General features: G+C 45.9%; 4 protein-coding genes across 6 annotated transcripts; 2 read left to right on the forward strand and 2 right to left on the reverse strand.

Annotated features, from left to right (window-relative positions):
- Window positions 1-244: 244 nt before the first annotated feature.
- On the forward strand, window positions 245-5657 carry LOC100828781 (dual specificity tyrosine-phosphorylation-regulated kinase mbk-1). The gene is made up of 8 exons (XM_003566118.4): window positions 245-761; window positions 990-1610; window positions 1994-2297; window positions 2387-2666; window positions 2869-2976; window positions 3250-3528; window positions 4230-4373; window positions 5114-5657. Exons 1-8 carry the CDS (start codon window positions 488-490, stop codon window positions 5288-5290), a joined length of 2187 nt encoding a protein of 728 aa, XP_003566166.1. The 5' UTR covers window positions 245-487; the 3' UTR covers window positions 5291-5657.
- Window positions 5658-6328: 671 nt separating this feature from the next.
- LOC100829084 lies at window positions 6329-8921 on the reverse strand. Of its 3 annotated transcripts, XM_010232972.3 has the most exons (6): window positions 8500-8918; window positions 7909-8048; window positions 7693-7814; window positions 7527-7608; window positions 6909-6978; window positions 6329-6817 (listed from the first exon to the last, which is right to left on the reverse strand). In XM_010232972.3, the coding sequence occupies exons 1-6, from the start codon at window positions 8755-8757 to the stop codon at window positions 6683-6685; spliced, it is 807 nt and encodes a 268-aa protein (XP_010231274.1). In that variant the 5' UTR covers window positions 8758-8918; the 3' UTR covers window positions 6329-6682. The 3 variants fall into 3 exon arrangements, 1 of the variants encoding a protein (XP_010231274.1); XR_002962949.1 differs by having other exon boundaries at window positions 6909-7051; window positions 7693-8048; window positions 8500-8921; XR_002962951.1 differs by having other exon boundaries at window positions 6909-6965; window positions 7693-8048; window positions 8500-8917.
- A 3331-nt stretch (window positions 8922-12252) lies between these two features.
- On the forward strand, window positions 12253-14227 carry LOC100830729 (uncharacterized protein At4g08330, chloroplastic). The gene is made up of 2 exons (XM_003568223.4): window positions 12253-12449; window positions 13318-14227. The coding sequence occupies exons 1-2, from the start codon at window positions 12394-12396 to the stop codon at window positions 13703-13705; spliced, it is 444 nt and encodes a 147-aa protein (XP_003568271.1). The 5' UTR covers window positions 12253-12393; the 3' UTR covers window positions 13706-14227.
- Window positions 14228-14751: 524 nt separating this feature from the next.
- On the reverse strand, window positions 14752-15393 carry LOC100829799 (histone H4). Its single transcript, XM_010232973.2, has one exon. The coding sequence runs from the start codon at window positions 15333-15335 to the stop codon at window positions 15024-15026; it is 312 nt and encodes a 103-aa protein (XP_010231275.1). The 5' UTR covers window positions 15336-15393; the 3' UTR covers window positions 14752-15023.
- Between the last annotated feature and the right edge of the window lie 2752 nt (window positions 15394-18145).

Consider the following 18145-nt stretch of genomic DNA (forward strand, 5'->3'; position numbering starts at 1 on the left):
GAGCGCAGAGAATCCAATCCGCCCAGCGGAGCAGGCAGGGGTGCCGAGAAGGAAGAAGGCCCAGGTGGGGGCGTTGCCGAGCCGTCCAGCGCAACAGCGACTGACAATAATGACGGCTCTCCACATCGGATCAGACCAACCACCGCCGCGTCGTCGCCCAGCCCCAGCGGCAATAGCAACCTCCGGGCCGACGCCGACATCGACACGCTGGCCGGTGGGCCCCGCCTGTCGGTCGACGCCTTCACCGTTCACCAACGCCGTGCGCCCGATCGAGCCGGGCACAAGTTGTTGGATCCCGTGCGGTCAGGCCGCTCCTTCCTTCCTTCGCTTCTGCTAGAGCTCGCCTCTCGCTCCCGTCGCTGTCGCGTCGCGCACGGTACCCGGCTACCCCCTACCCGCCCTAGCTTCGCTTCAAATGGTGGTGGCGGCGGCGGGCGCGGGCTGCGCACTTGGCGTGCGCGTGAGGAAGTGAGTGAGTTCACCGGCTATGTCGGCGCCTGGCGCGGAGGAGGTCGCCGTCGCCGTCATGGGGTTCCCCGCCGACGCTGGGAACAGCTTCGCGAGCGCGCTCAGGGACGGCGTCCTCGCGGCGGCCCCCGCGAGGACTATCGGCGACGAATCGACCGCCTCCGACGACCCCCAGCTCCCGCCGCTGCGGCTGGGCGCCTCCTACTCCGACTTCGGGCGCGCGCTTGGGAGCCCTGCTGGCTCCAGCTCCTCCTCCTCCGACGCCTTCCTCAGCATGAGCTCCACGCCTTCAGGTAACCGCGTGCTTCCCCCAATTGCGTTGAACTGGACCTTCCTCGACGCGGCCTCCTGAGAGAGAGAGAGCAGAGGCGTTTGACTGATGCTGTGAAATCTCGATCTCCGCTCGCGGTTGAGATTTGAGGGACGCGTGCTTGCTTCAAGCTTGTGCGTGTGCTTTTGCTCGAATTCTGATCCGAATTTTGGTGCTTCTGTTTGGTTTGGTTGCTCTGCGTGGAGATCAGTGCTGCTGAATCCGTACGGGGTGTGGTCGCCGCCACGCGCACCATCGGAGGCGTCGTCCTCGGAGGTGGAGTTCGGCACGGCGCGACAGTACGACAACACCGACCTCTTCTTTGGCGATAATTGGCTCCGCGACGACCACCTGTTCCACCGCAAGCCGGAGAGTGATAAGAGCGGCAACGGCGATGAGGAGGACAAGTTTATTGTTGGCCCAGACGTCAGCTCGCGGCGGAGCGAAACATGTGGGTTTGGCGATGGCAGCAGCCGACGGCACTTACATAGCAAGGACAGTGCAGACTCTAAAGGGTGCGCAGACGTGTATATGTCCTCGTCACCACCCTGCAGTTGCTTCTGCAGGGAACGGAAGAATGATCAGGAGTGTGCGACTGACTCTTGGTCTGCTGTGTACGGGAGGTATCAGATCATGGATGACCTGACAGAGGTGCTGAATGAGTGCGGTGCAGATGCTCTTTGGTTCAGGCATAATGCAGGTGAGGATGTTGTTCTCAAGGGCGATCCATTAGTGGATTCCAGGAGTGGAGACGACCAGGAGTTCGATCTGAGTGCGCTGGAGAAGGAGCTTCAGATGCTCAGTCCATACTTGGCTGAAGATGTTCTTGAGAGTAAGTAGTTCTGACCTCTTTTATTTTTCCTCTGGATCATTTCTCGTAGTATTTCACAGAATTCGTTACAAGCTCAAAAGGGTTCACTTCGTTCATGTTGTAATTCGATTGTTTTCTCAATAGATTATATTTGCACTAGTGCCTGGCTGTCTGCAGTTTTAGAACATTGCTATATGATCGAATTATTAACCCATAACAACGCAATATTGTACCTAGCTCCACTTGAATTATGATGTTACTCTACTGGTTAATCTGCTGTAATCTTGTTGGTCGATCCAAACTGTATGTCATTGTAATACCAAGATTCATTATCCACACATGAGATCAATTTCTTTTTATTGTGGACTAGTTGGTTCCATTCTGACTTTTGTCATCTCTTTCAGACCACGAGCTTGAACATGACTTCAGAGTGAACAATGACCTAGATATTAACATTGTAACAAATGAAGAAACTGTCGATGACAAAGAATTTCTAAAAAGCAGTTACAGTGTGCATCCTTTTCCTAAGATTGCTAATCCTGAAAATATTTATGAGATGGAGGACTTTGGAACAGCAGAGGCAGATGTTCAAAATACTTCTACTCACAAAATTGACGAAGGTCCGGAATCAGATGCTGATCTTGCACGCTCTATTTTTCACCAAGAATATGAGGAATTTGAGCTGAAAATTTTCCATCGGAAGAACAGGTTCATTATCAGACACTTTATTTATTTATTTCTGCTTCCAGATAATTAACTAAATGTGCTCATGATCATGTGATTGGTTCCTCCTGCAGGACTGGCTTTGAGGAAAACAAAGACTTCCCTATCGTGATAGATTCAATTGTTGCCGGAAGATATCGTGTCACTGAATATCTTGGTTCGGCTGCATTCAGCAGGGTTGTACAGGCACATGATCTTTGCACCGGAATGGATGTCTGCCTTAAAATAATAAAAAATGACAAGGATTTCTTTGACCAAAGTTTGGATGAGATAAAGCTCCTTAAGTTTGTCAATAAATACGACCCAGCAGATGCGCACCATATATTGCGCCTATATGATTTTTTCTACTATCAGGTATTGATAAAGAATACAATGCTTTCAGTAAAAAAGGGTTAAACAGGTCATATTCATTCCTAGTCCTGATGATTCATTTATTTTGTAAGCTGATTTCTTAATGCAACTTGTATGCTTCAGTTATTGGCATGTTCAATTTTAATCTCAGCACATTTCTCATTTTTTACTCTGCGTAACGCTGAGAGCTGAGAAAATTCAACAGGAACATCTTTTCATTGTCACCGAATTACTACGGGCAAATCTATATGAATTTCAAAAGTATAACCAGGAATCCGGTGACGAGGTCTACTTTTCATTGCCCAGAATACAGGTATCTGACTGTTATTGCCCTTTTCCTGGGAGCATTCCCTATCTGTTCTCTTATAATGAACTCGTCACTTGGCACTGTATGATATCATTTACAGCTGAGCTTGCACTTTGTAGTTTTAGAAGGAAAATTATATTTCTGTTTTGGTCCTTCTTTTACATTTTCCTCTTAATTGATAATTTTGGAGAGGTTGAAATGTACTTTACGCATAATTACATTTATTAACTGAAAACGTAAGATGCACCTTCTGGAATCTGAGACTTTCTTTGTTTGCAGGCTATAGCTCGACAGTGCCTAGAAGCTTTGGTGTATTTACATCATTTAAACATTGTTCACTGTGACCTGAAACCAGAGAATATCCTTATGAAGAGCTACAGCAGATGTGAGATTAAGGTTATTGATCTTGGAAGCAGTTGCTTCTTGACAGACAATTTAAGCTTGTACGTTCAGTCACGTTCTTACCGAGCTCCTGAGATCATCCTGGGTCTTCCATATGATCAGAAGATAGACATTTGGTCTCTTGGCTGCATCTTCGCTGAGCTGTACACTGGTGAAGTATGTTTACATCCTTACTATTCTTCATTTTTGTTTTCCTTACATGACATTCTCGATACGCATTGACATTATTTTATGTACAATATTATGATTTAATCTAATAAAAAATCAAAGACACGCCAGGCTTTATAAGGTTAAATGAATCCTCGTCTGCCTTCCAAGCTTATCCTGCAGTTGCTGGCAGTTAAGATTCTGATTGGGGCTAATATGTGTGGTTGCTTAACAGCTCAGTTCTTTCCAAGAATATGGTAACCACTTGATGATGTAGGCCCTTGGCATGTTGAGTAGGAACTCCTTTGTGCTCGCTAGGATATTATAAGAAACTGTAAATAGGAACTGGATGAACAGGTTGTGACTATCCATGTCTGCAAAATACTACAATCTGAGCAAAGAAAGACCTTCTAGTAACATTGCATATGCAGCAGAACCATCTGTTAATCTTGTATGAATTGAAGATAATGTGTCTAGGCCTCTAGGGTCTTTGCTAAAAACACTTCAAGCACAATATTAGAGCATTAGTGTCCCCTTCAGAGTCCAAAGTAATAGCTGAGGAGCTAATGTGATAGCCTGATAGGAGTATCTGGTACAGGTATAGATATAAGGCGGATATAATAGCACATGTCTGTATCAAATAGCTGTATTCTTCTATTTTTCGAAGAAACCTCCTACGTGTGACTGATGACGCTGCCTACATGGCACAGGTGCTCTTTCCTAATGAATTAGTATCGACGATTATTGCTCGGATAATTGGAACCATAGGCCCAATTGACACGCAGATGCTTGCGTTGGGACAGGAGACTCATAAGTACTTTACAGAAGAGTATGACCTTTTCCACAAGAACGAGGTACAGGATATTTCTTGCTTCTTTAATTTTGTGCCGGACTTATAAAAAATCATAAGTTCCACTGGGACCATTTCAAATTGTGTATTTAATAAAACCAATATTATTTTGTTATCTTCTTATGCAATCTTTGTTTCACCAAATTATGTGCTGCTGTTCATTTTTGTTCTTGAGTTTCTTCATTATCATCTGAAAAACTAGTCTTAGTTCTGTCATCAGGGCCTCTTTATGTGCCACATGCTTGGTAAGGTAAACTAGGCAAGTTCCACTAACCTTATTATTCACAAGCACACTGCCGTAGCCCATAGAAAATTGTTTACATTGCGATTCGTATTCCAAGTTTTGTTGTGCCATATACAACACCTTGAGTTGTGAAGAAATGAAAGCCAACAACTAAAATGCTTTCCCCAAGTAACATTACTTTTAAGAAGAACATGCTAGTTAAAGTTACTGTTGCCTTTTTGTTCCTGGAGGAGCTGCCAAAGTGTTTTTTGGAAGGATATGGTTTACACTTGTTCATGGTTCCACGGGATATCCATGCTGGTCTTTACTTCTTGAGATGTGATTCCCTCATTGGGTGCATTGAGCATGCCAATTGGGCACAAACCATCATTGCGCATAATATCATTATAAAAGATCTTTCGCACGAGGATTGCAGTTGTTATATGGCACTTCTTCTGTTATCACCGCATAATTGTGACTGTCATTTAACTTTTCCCGTTACATGTATCTTCCCATTTTAGGAAACGGGTCAGCTGGAGTATTTGATCCCAGAGAAATCCTCCTTGCGGCGTCACTTGCGATGCTCTGACTCCAAGTTTGTTGATTTCCTATCTTGCCTGCTGCAAATCAACCCCAGAAAGAGACCAACAGCCAGGGAAGCTTTGCGGCATCGTTGGTTTTCACATAAGTACCGTTGAGCTGCTGTTCCAGATAATCCTTAACACGGAGACTGAGGGGTCATTTTCGAAGTTCCTCGGCTCAGAAACACTTATTTTTCTCATTTTGTTTTGAGGAACTTTGGCCTTTTGCAGTTGCCAAACTTGATTTTGTCTTTGTGGTTTTGTTTTCTTCTCAGGCAACCTTTGGCCTGCTTTACGAGGTGAATACATACTTGCTCTTGCATGTAAATACTAGGAAGGTTCCTATCTGTAGAGTTGGCATGACTCGGTATGCATTTCTTTGTTTTCTCTGAAACTACTCTGATGTACTTCAAGTTAACCATATAGCAAATCAAGTTGTGTGTAAGCCATCCTTAGTTCATTCAACCTGATTCATCAAAATGTATATAAGTTCGTTGAGTAAAAGTTCATGCCTCGTTTGCGATGTTAATGAATACTAGTGTACACTGATATACTAGTACATATGCGTTGCTACGGACTAACAAGATACTCTACTGCTCCGTCCAATTCATAACAAGTGTCCGATTCAACAAGTGTCATTGGTTTAATTCAAAGTTGTACCCGATCCATAATAAGTGTTGCTCGCTGATTTTCAGTGACATTTATGGACTGGAGGGAGTATATGTTTAAAGATGGTGTTGTTCATTCTTTATTGTTTAGGATGATTTAATTTGATACCTGCTCCCATGTAGATGGTTTGCCAAAATCGACAAGCGACATGATCGAAAGCGACAGTCCGCCGTTACTAATGGAGATCTTGATAAAAACCGACCACAATACTCACCGACCAAAAATATATGTTTAAAAAAGAATGTTGTGATATTAACAAATATCTTAGATCATATAATTTATATTAGTTCTCTATTGTTGTCTATCAATTTGTGCCAAATCAAAAAAGACAGACAAAAAAATGACACAATCAGTGACCAGACCGTCACCACCAATTGAATCTTTTATAGGAGTAAAGGTAATGGTTCTTATTGGCTGAAAGACTAGGCACGAGTTGGATAAAAAAAAAGTTGAACGCAAGCATACGGATGAAGGATTACAGGCATGTGACAGAAATAACGAATGAGCGGATCAATTATAGCTTCAACAAGCCGTTCTAAGGTCACAAATGTGTATGGGTTATGGAGGTACTAGGTAAATCATTGATGGAGATCCTTGACCAAACTTTGCAGAACTTTACTCCCTCATAGGTAAAATTGTCAGTAAGATTATCTGAACTGACAAATACTTTCTCAAATCTAAATTACATTTTTCATCTTGTCTTTGGTTTGGTCCTTCAGTGTTGAACAATGGCTCGTACCAAAGTACCTAAATGAATATATAATGTACAAGTGTACTCCCCACAAGAGCAGCCCGCTTTTGAGCCTTCACCGGATAATCCAATGCAGTCGCTGCAAAAACTTACGCTGCCTGAACAATTTGAGGGATCCCATGTCTTTGGAACCACTCTGGCATATGAAATGTATCATACAGTGCCGGTCTGACATCCTTTTGAAGAGAAAGGTGCTTGAGAAGGGGAAATACCACTCCCATAAGCTAAAATGTACGAACATAACTGGATCAATAACACTGAAAATCTTGAGTCTAGAAACATGAAGTATATATTTTATCTGCAGAGCAAGTTTACCTGATCATCCATGGGTTGTCCGGCTGAAAAGGTAAGACAAGGTATCCCATTCAGTGGCTGCAGTAGGAAGCTGTATGGATTGTTATCGACAATGAATTCTACGGAAATCTTTGGACAAACAAGAAAGATCCTTTACATGCTCTCTGTACTCTCTCAAATTGACAGCATGTCAGCATTAGAAAACTGAACTAGCTCAACTAACACAGCAAAAATCTTAATTTTGCAAGCAGGAGTATATTCACAGATACTACGACCAACAAGATATGCGAGTTGAAGGGAAATCAGTATAAGAACAAGAACCAGCTTCGCATAAAGTAGATTTAAACAAGAAAGAATCAGGCTAAGGTTAATAGAAACAAAATTTAATAACATGATTCATGAATGCACATAATGGTGTTGTTACGGTTGTACCTCCAATTTGCACGCCATAATAATAAAAAAGATGGATTGGAGGTATTCCCTCCGATCCATAAGAACTGTCGCTGATTTAGTACAAAGTTGTACAGTGTACTAAATCAGCGACATTTATTATGGATCGGAGGGAGTAGTTAGCACCAAATCGAAACCATGAGCATGAACAGAGTGCTACCAAGTTATATAGAAGTTAATGACACTTACGTAGTAACAGTTGATGGTCTGTAGAGACGGTGACAGAACCTGTTGTGAGCATCTATCCTGTCAACCAAAGGCCTTGCGTATCCTAGGGGGAGCACAGATCAGCGAGATGTGGTGAAATAATCTGAGCACTTAATGGAGAGCAATATGAATATCTGGGAGATCAAACCTTCCAAACCAGCGGTAAAGAGTATAAGATCGGCAAATTCAGTAGTTTGCTGCAAAAATGCATGCAAACCAGGGCGCTCAAAGACAGTTACATGATTCACCCTCCGTCTGCCATCAGCATCCCTTACGCCAACAAGTACAAGTTCATATAAGTACCTTGAGAAAGTGAGAAGTAAACTAAAACATCAATATGGTACCAAAAAGAAGCAGAGATGGCCGTCTGCTTGCCTTATCAGATGATATGCACTCCATGTCAAAGCAATGCAACCCTGCTTCAATAGCCTGGGCGTGCACAGTAGCAGGAAGGCTTGATGACTCGTATGCACAGACTAATGTTTCATCCAAGTCCAGCACTACCTGAAGAGACATCCCCAAAATACTTTATAGATTATGCAGGTCAAAAGGATGTTCATTCAAGAAGGATTGATATCTAAAAACAACAGCTAAACATACAATCACAGCCCACCCTTCTATTTAAGATGAACATATTGCTTATCTGTTACTCAAGCCTAATAAATCATACCACCAGTTGACCTCAAAATTAACATTGCTGAACCTTACTCCAGTTATGAGGAATTATCTTTCCTTATGCCCAACCCAACTCAACACTAACCTGCCTGCACACACAGCAATCCAGTTCTAGAACGGCACCAAATTAAGCTGCAGTTAACTACTAACCCCATAAACCCCAACCACCTAGGTGATCCCACCCTAACCTACGCAAACTCCCAGAGGCACCGTCCTTTCGTGCGCCTACACATGGGGGTCGCTGCAATATGCACAGCCCGACAAAGTATCTCAACCGTACCGTGAGCCGCCCGAGCGGCGGATATGGGGGCGGCGGCGGAGGCAGCTCGTCAGCGGGGGCCTCGGAGGGGAGCTGCACGAAGGTCACCGCGGGGGCGGCGGAGAGGAGGGGGCGGCGAAGGCCGAGGAACGAGAGGAGCCGCGCCACGGAGGAGGACGAGCGGCGGAAGGCCTGGAGCAGGATCTGCAGGAGGAACCCGAGCCACACCGCCATCACCTGCCACGCCGAGTGCCCCCGGTGCTGCACCGCCGCCGCCATGTCCGCGATCGCCGGAGACGGGCTACGAGACCACGCTGGGGCGGGGGCGGAGGCGGAGGCCAGGCGGGAGGAGCGAACTGGAGGAAGCAACCATAAGCGTGGCGGTCGTCGGTCTTCGTTCGCGTAGTGCAGGAGCGGCTAGAGGTGAAATTTGTGAGCTCGCTGGCGTTCAGCGGAAAATGGGAATTTCCACTGACAGTAAAATGCCTCGTTGAACTTGTGTGTCCTCGATCTTGAAAAATGCTCGTTTGGGTCATCAAACTTTAAAATACAGTGCATTATGGTCCTATACGGTGAAGATATACGTATTTTGGTGGTGACATTTATCTGACTTGGAGGGCCCACTTTCTGACAATGATCAGGGTTACAACATTTTTCTAATAAGCCCCCTGCGTTTGTATTCCCCGTTGCATCCAACCTATCCCTTCTTCCCCCTCCTCTGTTACCCCACCGTCCTCTGCTAATCCCCAAATCAAAGCAGAGGAGGAAGAAGATCGCAACTGCACTGGATATTATTCAAAGGATCTTAGCTCCAATTTCTGCATCAATTCAATAAGCACTAACGGGCTCACGGCGGCAGAAGCCATGTACAGAAAAAGATAATGCTGCTACAGATCTACGGAGGAGCCACGTACAGAAAAACATCTACTCTGAATGAATTCACGAGAACTAGAGGAGCACATCTTCGATGGCCGCGGGCGGGAGCACGCCGGGGTCGGTAACGAGAAGCTCCAGGTGCTGCGGCGGCATGTAGTCTCTCGCCGCCGCCTCTACTCCAATGCCCAGCGGCACGGCCGGCGTGCCGCCCCAGCCCACGGCTCGGGGTACAGCCGCGCCGCGATGCCCTGCTCGTGGCCTTGTCCTCCCGACAGGCGGCACCCCGCACCCCCTCGTGGCCTTGTCCTTCCGACAGGCGGCAGCGCCAATGACGCTACCGATCGAGGAGCTTCTTCGGGCTCCCGGACGTCTCCTCCAGCTGCGGCGCTTGGCGTAGGGGTCCGCAAGGATCTGCTCTCGTCGGTGCACGCGGCGGCATGCAACACACCCGAGGTCGTCTCCGACGACCGCGACGCGCAGTGGTCCAGCGGCCCGGAGAACTGGTACGGCTGGAGGCGTCCGGAAGGAAGAGTTGGACTACTACGAGCCAGAGATCGACAACATGGGTCGTCGTTGAGCACTTGAGCAAGAACATGCTCAGCCTCGTCGCAAGGTTGGCCATATTCGATCTGGATGCGCATTGGATGGATTTGGCATGGGAAAGAACGAAGAGGGTGTTATTGCAATTCGTCCATCGTCCGTGAGCATGATACGTGCCACATCACCAAATACATATATCTTCAACGTATAGGACCGTAACGCACTGTATTTTAAAGTTCGATGATCCAGACGGGCATTTTCTGAGATCGAGGAGTAAGTTGAACCGGTAACACAAGTTCAGTGACTAATGACGCATTTTACTCTTCCACTAAATTCTCGGCTACTTTCCAAGGTGGCAAACAGGACTGAAATGAGTTCCTATTTCATGTTTATTCCTGTTACTTTGAAATTGAGCAAGGTTTCATGCTGTGATGATCGAGAAAATTTCATGGGGGCTTGTAGAAAACGGTGTGGTCTCTTCAAAATAAAAACTGAAAACACCGAACTCTCACGAAAAATTGTCTAACAGCTCGTTTGGCACCCATCATTTGGGGTTAAGATTGGGAAATTCAATTTGAATTCTTGAAACTATCTTGTTTGGTTGGCATGGAATTGGCTACATGAATTCAATTTGCAATTTCATGAAACCACACTACAACTATTCCTCTATAAAAGCCATCATTTTATATGGAATTGTCTCTCACTCTACAGATTCATGTGGTAGACAAACATGATTTTTGAACCCGAAATTGAAATTCAACCAAATAAAATCCTATCAAAAATAAGATATGGGTATTTAAACACTACTCCCAGCACAAACGGATTTGAATTGCATCCCAATACATTTTGGAAGGAGAAAACGTTAAATGTCGATCAGAGTAATCAATGATGGAAAAAACAAAAAGGTTTTCTTTCTTTTTTGAGAGGAACAGAGGTTTTCCACTATGCTTTTTTGTTTTGTTTTAAAATTAGGGTTTTGGTTGTGGAGTGACCGTTAGTTGAGCATCGCGCTCGACAGAAAAGGGTTAACAAAGGTGTTGGTGACGTCGATGGCCTTGCTGGTTATTAATGTCTTTGCCGGACTCAGAGATCATGACCAATGCTCATTTTAACGGACAGCCTCTAATCACCTTAGGGAAGTTCATGATTTCGGATTACACCCAAAACCATATATCTTCCATTATGGTCAACATTTTAAAAGCACGTGTATTGGTACATGTTGCTCACCACGATGGTATCCTCGGCAACTGAAATCACCGTCTCTCTTCCTATATGTTATCTCTTGAGTTCTTTTTTCGATGGTGTGAATGAAATAAAATTGTGGCACTGATGTTTTTATTCGAAGAAAAGAATGTTACCTTGAAACTCTTTTTATAAGATTGCGACGCTGCTCAATCCCATCAACTGGGCCGTTTCTCTTTTTTGAGCGGAAACTGGGCCGTTTCTCTAATTTGGAAATTGTTCCATGGAGAAAGAGACATAACCAAATCCAACGCATGGAGGAAAACAACACGTACTACCTTATCTTGCCAGGTGGGCTCTAATGATTGAGCCCCGTGTCGTTAAACGTTACTCCTCCGTCATATATTAAGTGACTTTCTGCTCCATGTATCTATCCATATTTTAGTATATAGATACGTTCATATTTAGACAAATTTGAGTCAGTTAATATGGAACTACATTTGCACAATTATTTCATGTGCCGATGAATCGGCGGTGATATACCATAGTCCGGCAACATCTTCGACTTTGCAAGATATCATCGTTATTGTTGCTGCTAGACTCGTCACTGCCGACACCAAGCAAGCAGGGGGCGGACCTAGACATAAATTGATCTGGTGTCCTTGTGTTAATCTCACATAGGTTTTACTTAGATTTTGGGGTGTCACTGTAAAAACATGAAATTTTCAATGAAATTTTCTTTAGACCCTGTGTCCAGTGCACCTGCGTAGCTATTCGTAGGGTACGTCCGTGCAAGCAAGTTTTTAAAATCTTTTGTTCCAGCTTGCACCTTTCTCCCCTTTGCACTGACAGGCACAGTATTGGCAAATACTTCTTCCGTTTCTATATATTCGTTGTTGTTTTAGTAAAATGAGGAGGCCGAGGTGCCATCAATCTGGGCGTAATGACGGCACATCAACGTCGCACACGCAGCAGCAAATCACGGCACGGCCACGTACGTCGCAGCGATCCATCCGTCCATCCATCACGATGTGAATTGTGAACCGGACCCGAGCCGACCGACCGACTGATTTCATTAGGTCTCGTCGTTCGTTGTCCTTCGCAAAAGGAAAAGCGAAAAGAAGCCGAGGAGGACGTGGGAGCCAGCGGCTGTCAAAAAAGAAAAAAGGACGTGGGAGCCAGCGCGGCGCGGTCCCCCACCCTGCCTGCCCCTGACTGACCGTTGCCCAACCTCGCCGTCCCAATCAGACGAACCCCCCTCTTCTCCCTCCTCCCTCTCCTCCCTCCCTCACTCCCAAATCGACCGCCGGAGGGAACATGGCGAGGACCCTCGACGGCTGCTACTCCACCAACACCAAGGACGTCGCCTACAGGTTCGCCCAACTTCCTTCCTGCCGCCCCCTTTTTTTCTCTGCTTGTGTCGAGGACTAATTGAACCCTAGGATCAGGAATCTGGTTTTGATCTTTGATCTGGACTAGTACTTGGTGAGATGGTGGACCGACGACCCCTGACTTGTTGCAGTGTTTTCTGTGTTTTGTTGTTTGTCCAGAAGTTTGGCTACTGTCTGTGCTTCTACCAAAACTGATCATCCTGAGAGGGGTTAATTTTAGAACACTATTGCTTGGTTCAGATGCTAACGGATGGTCTTTGAATCTCTTGGTCTAGTTTGTTTTAGTTTCCTGTTAGATAGGGAGTAGAGACCTTGCTGAGGGCTTAAAATAGATTGATCAGACATGGTTCGAAAATAGTAAATAGATTTGTCAGAGAGAGCGTCTGGTTCCAAAAATATTAGTCCTCTGTTTTCTTGCGAGGGATTCTTGACCTGTGAGAAATACTTGAATTCGAGGAGAGGAATTGGATTGTGCATTTTCAGAATAGACTAATGCTGGCTGTTGAAAGCTACGGAGTACTGTACATCTTTATTACTCCCTCCGTCCCATATTAAGTGACTCAAATTTGACAAAATATGGATCTATCTATATCCAAAAAGCGTCTAAATACATATAATATTTCGTCACTTAATATGAGACGGAGGGAGTACCTGATAGTCACAGTTCAATATTATTCTAGAAAAAAAACAGTTCGATACTATAGGACATAAGTTAAGCATATGAAGGCGTACAGCAAAAACACAGAATTGTTGTTTTGTGAATATGACATTCTTGTGGAAATAGTTGAATGGTACTTTCAGATTTGAAACCGTCTATGCCCTGTTTGATTGTGTTTGTTTTTTCTGGCAGTTGTGGATACTGTGGCTATGCATTAAACTTGAGCTCCTCAACGCGGAACACAGCGAACATTGGATCAAAGTACGGCAAGCAGATCAGGAAAGGTGTCGTCTCATTCTTTGCAATCGACGAGAGCCGGTTCACACAAACTGATGAGGTGAGCTGCATGCCATACTTCCGCTCAAGGTGTTCCTGGGGTTTCTTCAGAAAGAGGACACGGTTGCTCTGCCGCAAGTGTGGTGGTCATATTGGCGATTCATATGAGGACAAGGATTCCCCCTTGTATGACAGCTTAGATGACACACACCTGAGCTCTGCGGGAAGTCGAAAGAAATATGTCATCAAGATTAATGCACTACAGCCCTCGTCAGACGACTCTGGTGTTCCCTTCAGTCTGTGACAGCAAGCTGAACTGATGTAATGTGTACCAGGAAAAGTCTGACCGCTCTACTCTATACCGGACTGATACTGTGAATCAGGGTTTATGCAGCACCAAGATCTTGATACTGTTGAGAGCTTTTGAGGGGAATTTTCCATCTCCACCTTGTTTCAGTCAACTTGCTGCCCACACTTGATAGTGATTTATTGTTTTCCTCCTGGACTGGTGTGTGTATATTTTAAACAGGAGCACCAGATTTTGAGTGTTATACATATAAATGAGGGTCATTTTGTTGTGTACATGTGTCTATCTTGCCTTCAGAGTATTTGCTCCCTGGTTTGTTGTGATATTTAGTCATGGTCTTGTATCAAGCGTTCAGTTCCATAAATAGGCGTGTGTGAAGATGATCACGCGTGAGTGTCCAAGTCTACCAGTATACAAGGAAGAATGTACTCCGTACGTAATACTGCGATCTTCAGTTATTCTGTAAGGAGCAGGCATTCATTGTATATTTCAGTTGGCCAATAGCAGATCAGTCGCTAATTAACTGTGCATATCATCCTAACACGATGTACTGATCCATTGGTGTTCTGGTAGAGTTTGAGTTTTCTAAATTGTGTCATGTTCTATTCATAATGGATTATTCGTTTATTTGATCTTCGGGAGAACCAAAGATAGCAGGCAAGCAACCTGATCTAATCCAATGCTTCAGTTACTTTTTGCTGAAACCCACGAGTCATTACTCACTACAGTTTTCTTCGACACCTCCTGATTAGAGAATAATTTGTACGCAGAGAAACAGTATGACGCTCACTAAACTGAAAAGCTCAAGATTCCAGATGATTCCAGATGGTGATTATTTTGTGTCACCGTAGACTATCTTACTAGTAGGAGTAGATCAGATGGAAGTCGAACAATCCTGCTGACAACTGATAATCTTGTTAATCAAAACTAAGTTTCAAGCTGCTGACAAAAGAAATCATGAATTGCAAATTCTGCAGTTGGAATGACTGTTTGAGCAATAAAAGGGAAACTGCATGTGAAGACAAGTCCATAACTCCCGACGGTAACTCAAATCGAAATGCTCAAATGCAGATCCAAATTCAATCGTACTCAAGGGAAAATAGCAATCGCAGTATTTGCACAGAAACAAATCTGATTTCCATTTCCATCGAGCACAAATTTTGTTCCACAATTGCACGATTCAGACAAACCTACTGACGATAGACAGGAAACTAAACAATGTGGTTCCATCTACGATTTCTTGACCGCAAGACTCGTGAGCACGGCGGCACAAACATCAGAACACTGCAGGCGGGGGTCGAATCGGGGCACCGGATTAGCCGCCGAAGCCGTAGAGGGTGCGGCCCTGGCGCTTGAGGGCGTAGACGACGTCCATGGCAGTGACGGTCTTGCGGCGTGCGTGCTCGGTGTAGGTGACGGCGTCGCGGATGACGTTCTCGAGGAAGATCTTGAGGACGCCGCGGGTCTCCTCGTAGATGAGCCCGGAGATTCGCTTCACGCCGCCTCTCCTCGCCAGGCGCCGGATCGCCGGCTTGGTGATGCCCTGAATGTTGTCGCGGAGAACCTTCCGGTGGCGCTTGGCGCCGCCCTTGCCGAGCCCCTTCCCGCCCTTGCCGCGTCCGGACATGGCTGCTGATCCCCTTTTTGCCTCGGAGCTGCGCGAGAGAAGAGATTGGAATTGGAGGTGGCGATTTGGGGGAAGGGAGGGACGGGGTTTAAAAAGGGAGGAAAGGTTGGAGGAGGGCGGTGCCTGCCGTTCGATGGGGAGGGGCGTCGACGGTTGAGATGGCGATCCTGGGAGAGGTGCCGCGGATCGATGACGTGGCGGGAGGCGCGGATCGGTGGAGTGGCGGGGTGGGCTCAAATTTCGGTCCGCGACGCGCCAGCTCGAAATTTTCGGCCTGTGGCCTGTGGGACGGCGGGGTTTTGCCGCAATGATGATACGAATAAATTGGCAGCTCTAAATTCCATCTTTGGAGCTTCAAATAAAGTCCATCTCTTTCGAAATGGAGTATAAGAAGTTCTGAGAGTACTGGTAAAAAAAAGTTTTGAGAGTTTTTATTGAAGTCTGACCAAGTTTATAAAAAAATATCTAGTATTTCAAATTAGTCTTCAATTTTTTTTCATACTCCCTCCGTCCAACAAAAGATGTCTCAATTTTGACTAAATTTGAATGCATCTATACACTAAGTAATGTCTAGATACGTTCAAATTTTGACAAACTTGAGACATCTTTTGTTGGACGGAGGGAGTAGTTTTTTCTAGAATGCAACCCAGCCGGTGCATCATCCATTAAAAAAAGAAGTCAAAAGGCTAGTACAACGCCGACAAGTGGCAAAGAGAAGCAAAACCACTGACCCTATCTAGTTTGGACCATAACCTGGTCGCGACCACCGCGGAAGACCTGCACCACATCAAGCCTAAGAGACGAAGAAGTTGCGCACGGAACCTCAACAAGCGCTTCAGGTCCGCAGCCAATCCTCTCGAAGAATGACTGCAAACATCAGGACCGTCCAGGACAAACCCACCATCATGCCAAGAAGAAAATCGGCAAGTGGGTAGAAGCAGGCCGGAACTGAGTAAGGTGATTGTCGAAAGTGCGATGACGAGGGGTACATCGCGCCCAAAAGTCCAGCGTCCCAGGCAAGGAACCGACACCATCACCCACAACTACCATGCTTGCTCAAGGGCTCCAAGGCCACCAAGCCAACGCTCTGAAGAGAGGAGAACACCATTGACCGAGAGGAGAATGACATTAACCACCGCCACCGTTGTCGAGTCCGTCGATAAGACCAAGGGGTTTCCCCCGGTGCTAATAAAGGAGGAAGCCGCAGTCAACCCACAAAATGACGCCTCCACCAAGAAGGTTATGGCGGTCGCAACTGTCATCGTTGTCGGCATCGGCAAACAGCCACGCAGAGATTTCTCTCCGGCCTTTGACAACGAACTCCGAACCCGTCGAGGAGCTACCAAGGGGATTATGCCGGCGAGTCCACAGCCAAAGGGAGGGCAAACCACAAATGCTCCGACGCCAATTCCGGCCCACATCAGCTGGATCCAAACCACCTCGACCATGGCGGCGCCCCCTGCCACACGGGCCTGCCGCGTTCCACGCCACAACTGCCTGCCCGGGACAAGCCCCCGCCTTTGTGCGCCGCCACCACCGCTGAAGGCCCGCCTCCGCAAACATGTGATCGCCACGAACGCAGGATCGCCGCGAAGCCATCCGATGCCGCCCGGCCTTCGAGCCTCTGCCGCACCCCCCCCCCACCCGACGACATAAGCCCTGCCGCCACCACGCGTCGCCGAGGAGCTCCCCTGAGAGAGAATGAGAGAGAGAGAGAGAGACGCGAGGGGAGGAAGGCCGCCTCGCCGCCACCTTCCCTGGGCGTGCGCGAGCTTCGCCGGCACCCCCTCTGGCGGCGGCAAAGCGGGAGAAACGAGGGAGGGGGTGAGTAAACGATGGCGACTAGGGTTCCCCCCCCGTCGCCAGAGGAGGGCGACGCGGGGGCTTTTTCCTCTCTCAATAATAATGCATTTAATGCTGCCAAATTTTTTTTTTATAAACTTGGTCAAATTTGAAAAGTTTAACTTCGGAGAAAGTTAGGACTTCTTATATTTAGAAAGTTGAAAAGTTTAACTTCGGAGAAAGTTCTGAGCGTTGGAATTCAAATTTAAGTACCGGAAACATAAGGTTCGATGCAAATGGAAGTTGGATTCTGCAGCAAGAGGGCGATGGCTTTTGTAGTCACCCATGCTTGTTTTCTTAGAGGAGGGGAATAGCAGCACCTACAAAGTAATGAGGGTTCAAGAAAGGTGAAAGCCGATGGAGATTCAAAATGTGAAGTTTTTTCTACGGCTTTTGTGGTGTGTTGTCGGCTTATAATCTAGCACCACTCGTATTGCTAAGAAGGGTTAATTACAGGGTAGAGAAACTAAACGTGATACCTAATTAGCGTTCGGTTTGAAACAATTTTACATCGAGAAGGCCACTGAAAGACTAAGTGTTTTGTATCTTTTTCTATTGAAGTTGGACCTCGTCCGAGCGAGTTGTACTGTGTAATTTCCTTTAGGTCCCCGTGATGTTGGATTGTCGGGCCTCATTGTTATGTAGTCTTTTTGTAGGTGCAACGCCAATCTAAGTGAGTCAGATATGTCCGAGAAGTTTTGTCCATCTCCTATCTAGTCGACCGCACGGTCCACACATGATCCTTTGGTGAGTTTTGTTCCTTATCTGTCCCCCTTACCAACAAGACTTTATCATCAACAACACTTAACCATAAAAGAAACAGAACTTAACCCGCATGTTGATCCATGTTTCTTTGATACTTGTCCTGGAACCACACATGTTTTGTTCATGCTAAGACATCTAACAAATGGGTATGTTTGATTTGTGCCAAAAAAATTGACCCCTTTGTTCTGGTTCTTACTTGGTTA

This window comes from Brachypodium distachyon, chromosome 2 (genome assembly GCF_000005505.3).
Source record: "Brachypodium distachyon strain Bd21 chromosome 2, Brachypodium_distachyon_v3.0, whole genome shotgun sequence".
NCBI classification, from domain to species: domain Eukaryota; kingdom Viridiplantae; phylum Streptophyta; class Magnoliopsida; order Poales; family Poaceae; genus Brachypodium; species Brachypodium distachyon.

Coding starts and splice junctions, on each gene's coding strand:
- LOC100829799 (XM_010232973.2), bottom strand. CDS start 15,335: ATGTCCGGACGCGGCAAGGGCGGGAAGGGGCTCGGCAAGGGCGGCGCC.
- LOC100828781 (XM_003566118.4), top strand. CDS start 488: ATGTCGGCGCCTGGCGCGGAGGAGGTCGCCGTCGCCGTCATGGGGTTC. Junction 2,298..2,386: donor ATTTTCCATCGGAAGAACAG/GTTCATTATCAG, acceptor TTCCTCCTGCAG/GACTGGCTTTGAGGAAAACA. Junction 2,667..2,868: donor ATGATTTTTTCTACTATCAG/GTATTGATAAAG, acceptor AAAATTCAACAG/GAACATCTTTTCATTGTCAC.
- LOC100830729 (XM_003568223.4), top strand. CDS start 12,394: ATGGCGAGGACCCTCGACGGCTGCTACTCCACCAACACCAAGGACGTC. Junction 12,450..13,317: donor ACCAAGGACGTCGCCTACAG/GTTCGCCCAACT, acceptor TTTTTCTGGCAG/TTGTGGATACTGTGGCTATG.
- LOC100829084 (XM_010232972.3), bottom strand. CDS start 8,757: ATGGCGGCGGCGGTGCAGCACCGGGGGCACTCGGCGTGGCAGGTGATG. Junction 7,609..7,692: donor CTTTACCGCTGGTTTGGAAG/GTTTGATCTCCC, acceptor TGCTCCCCCTAG/GATACGCAAGGCCTTTGGTT. Junction 6,979..7,526: donor AGACCATCAACTGTTACTAC/GTAAGTGTCATT, acceptor CAATCCATACAG/CTTCCTACTGCAGCCACTGA.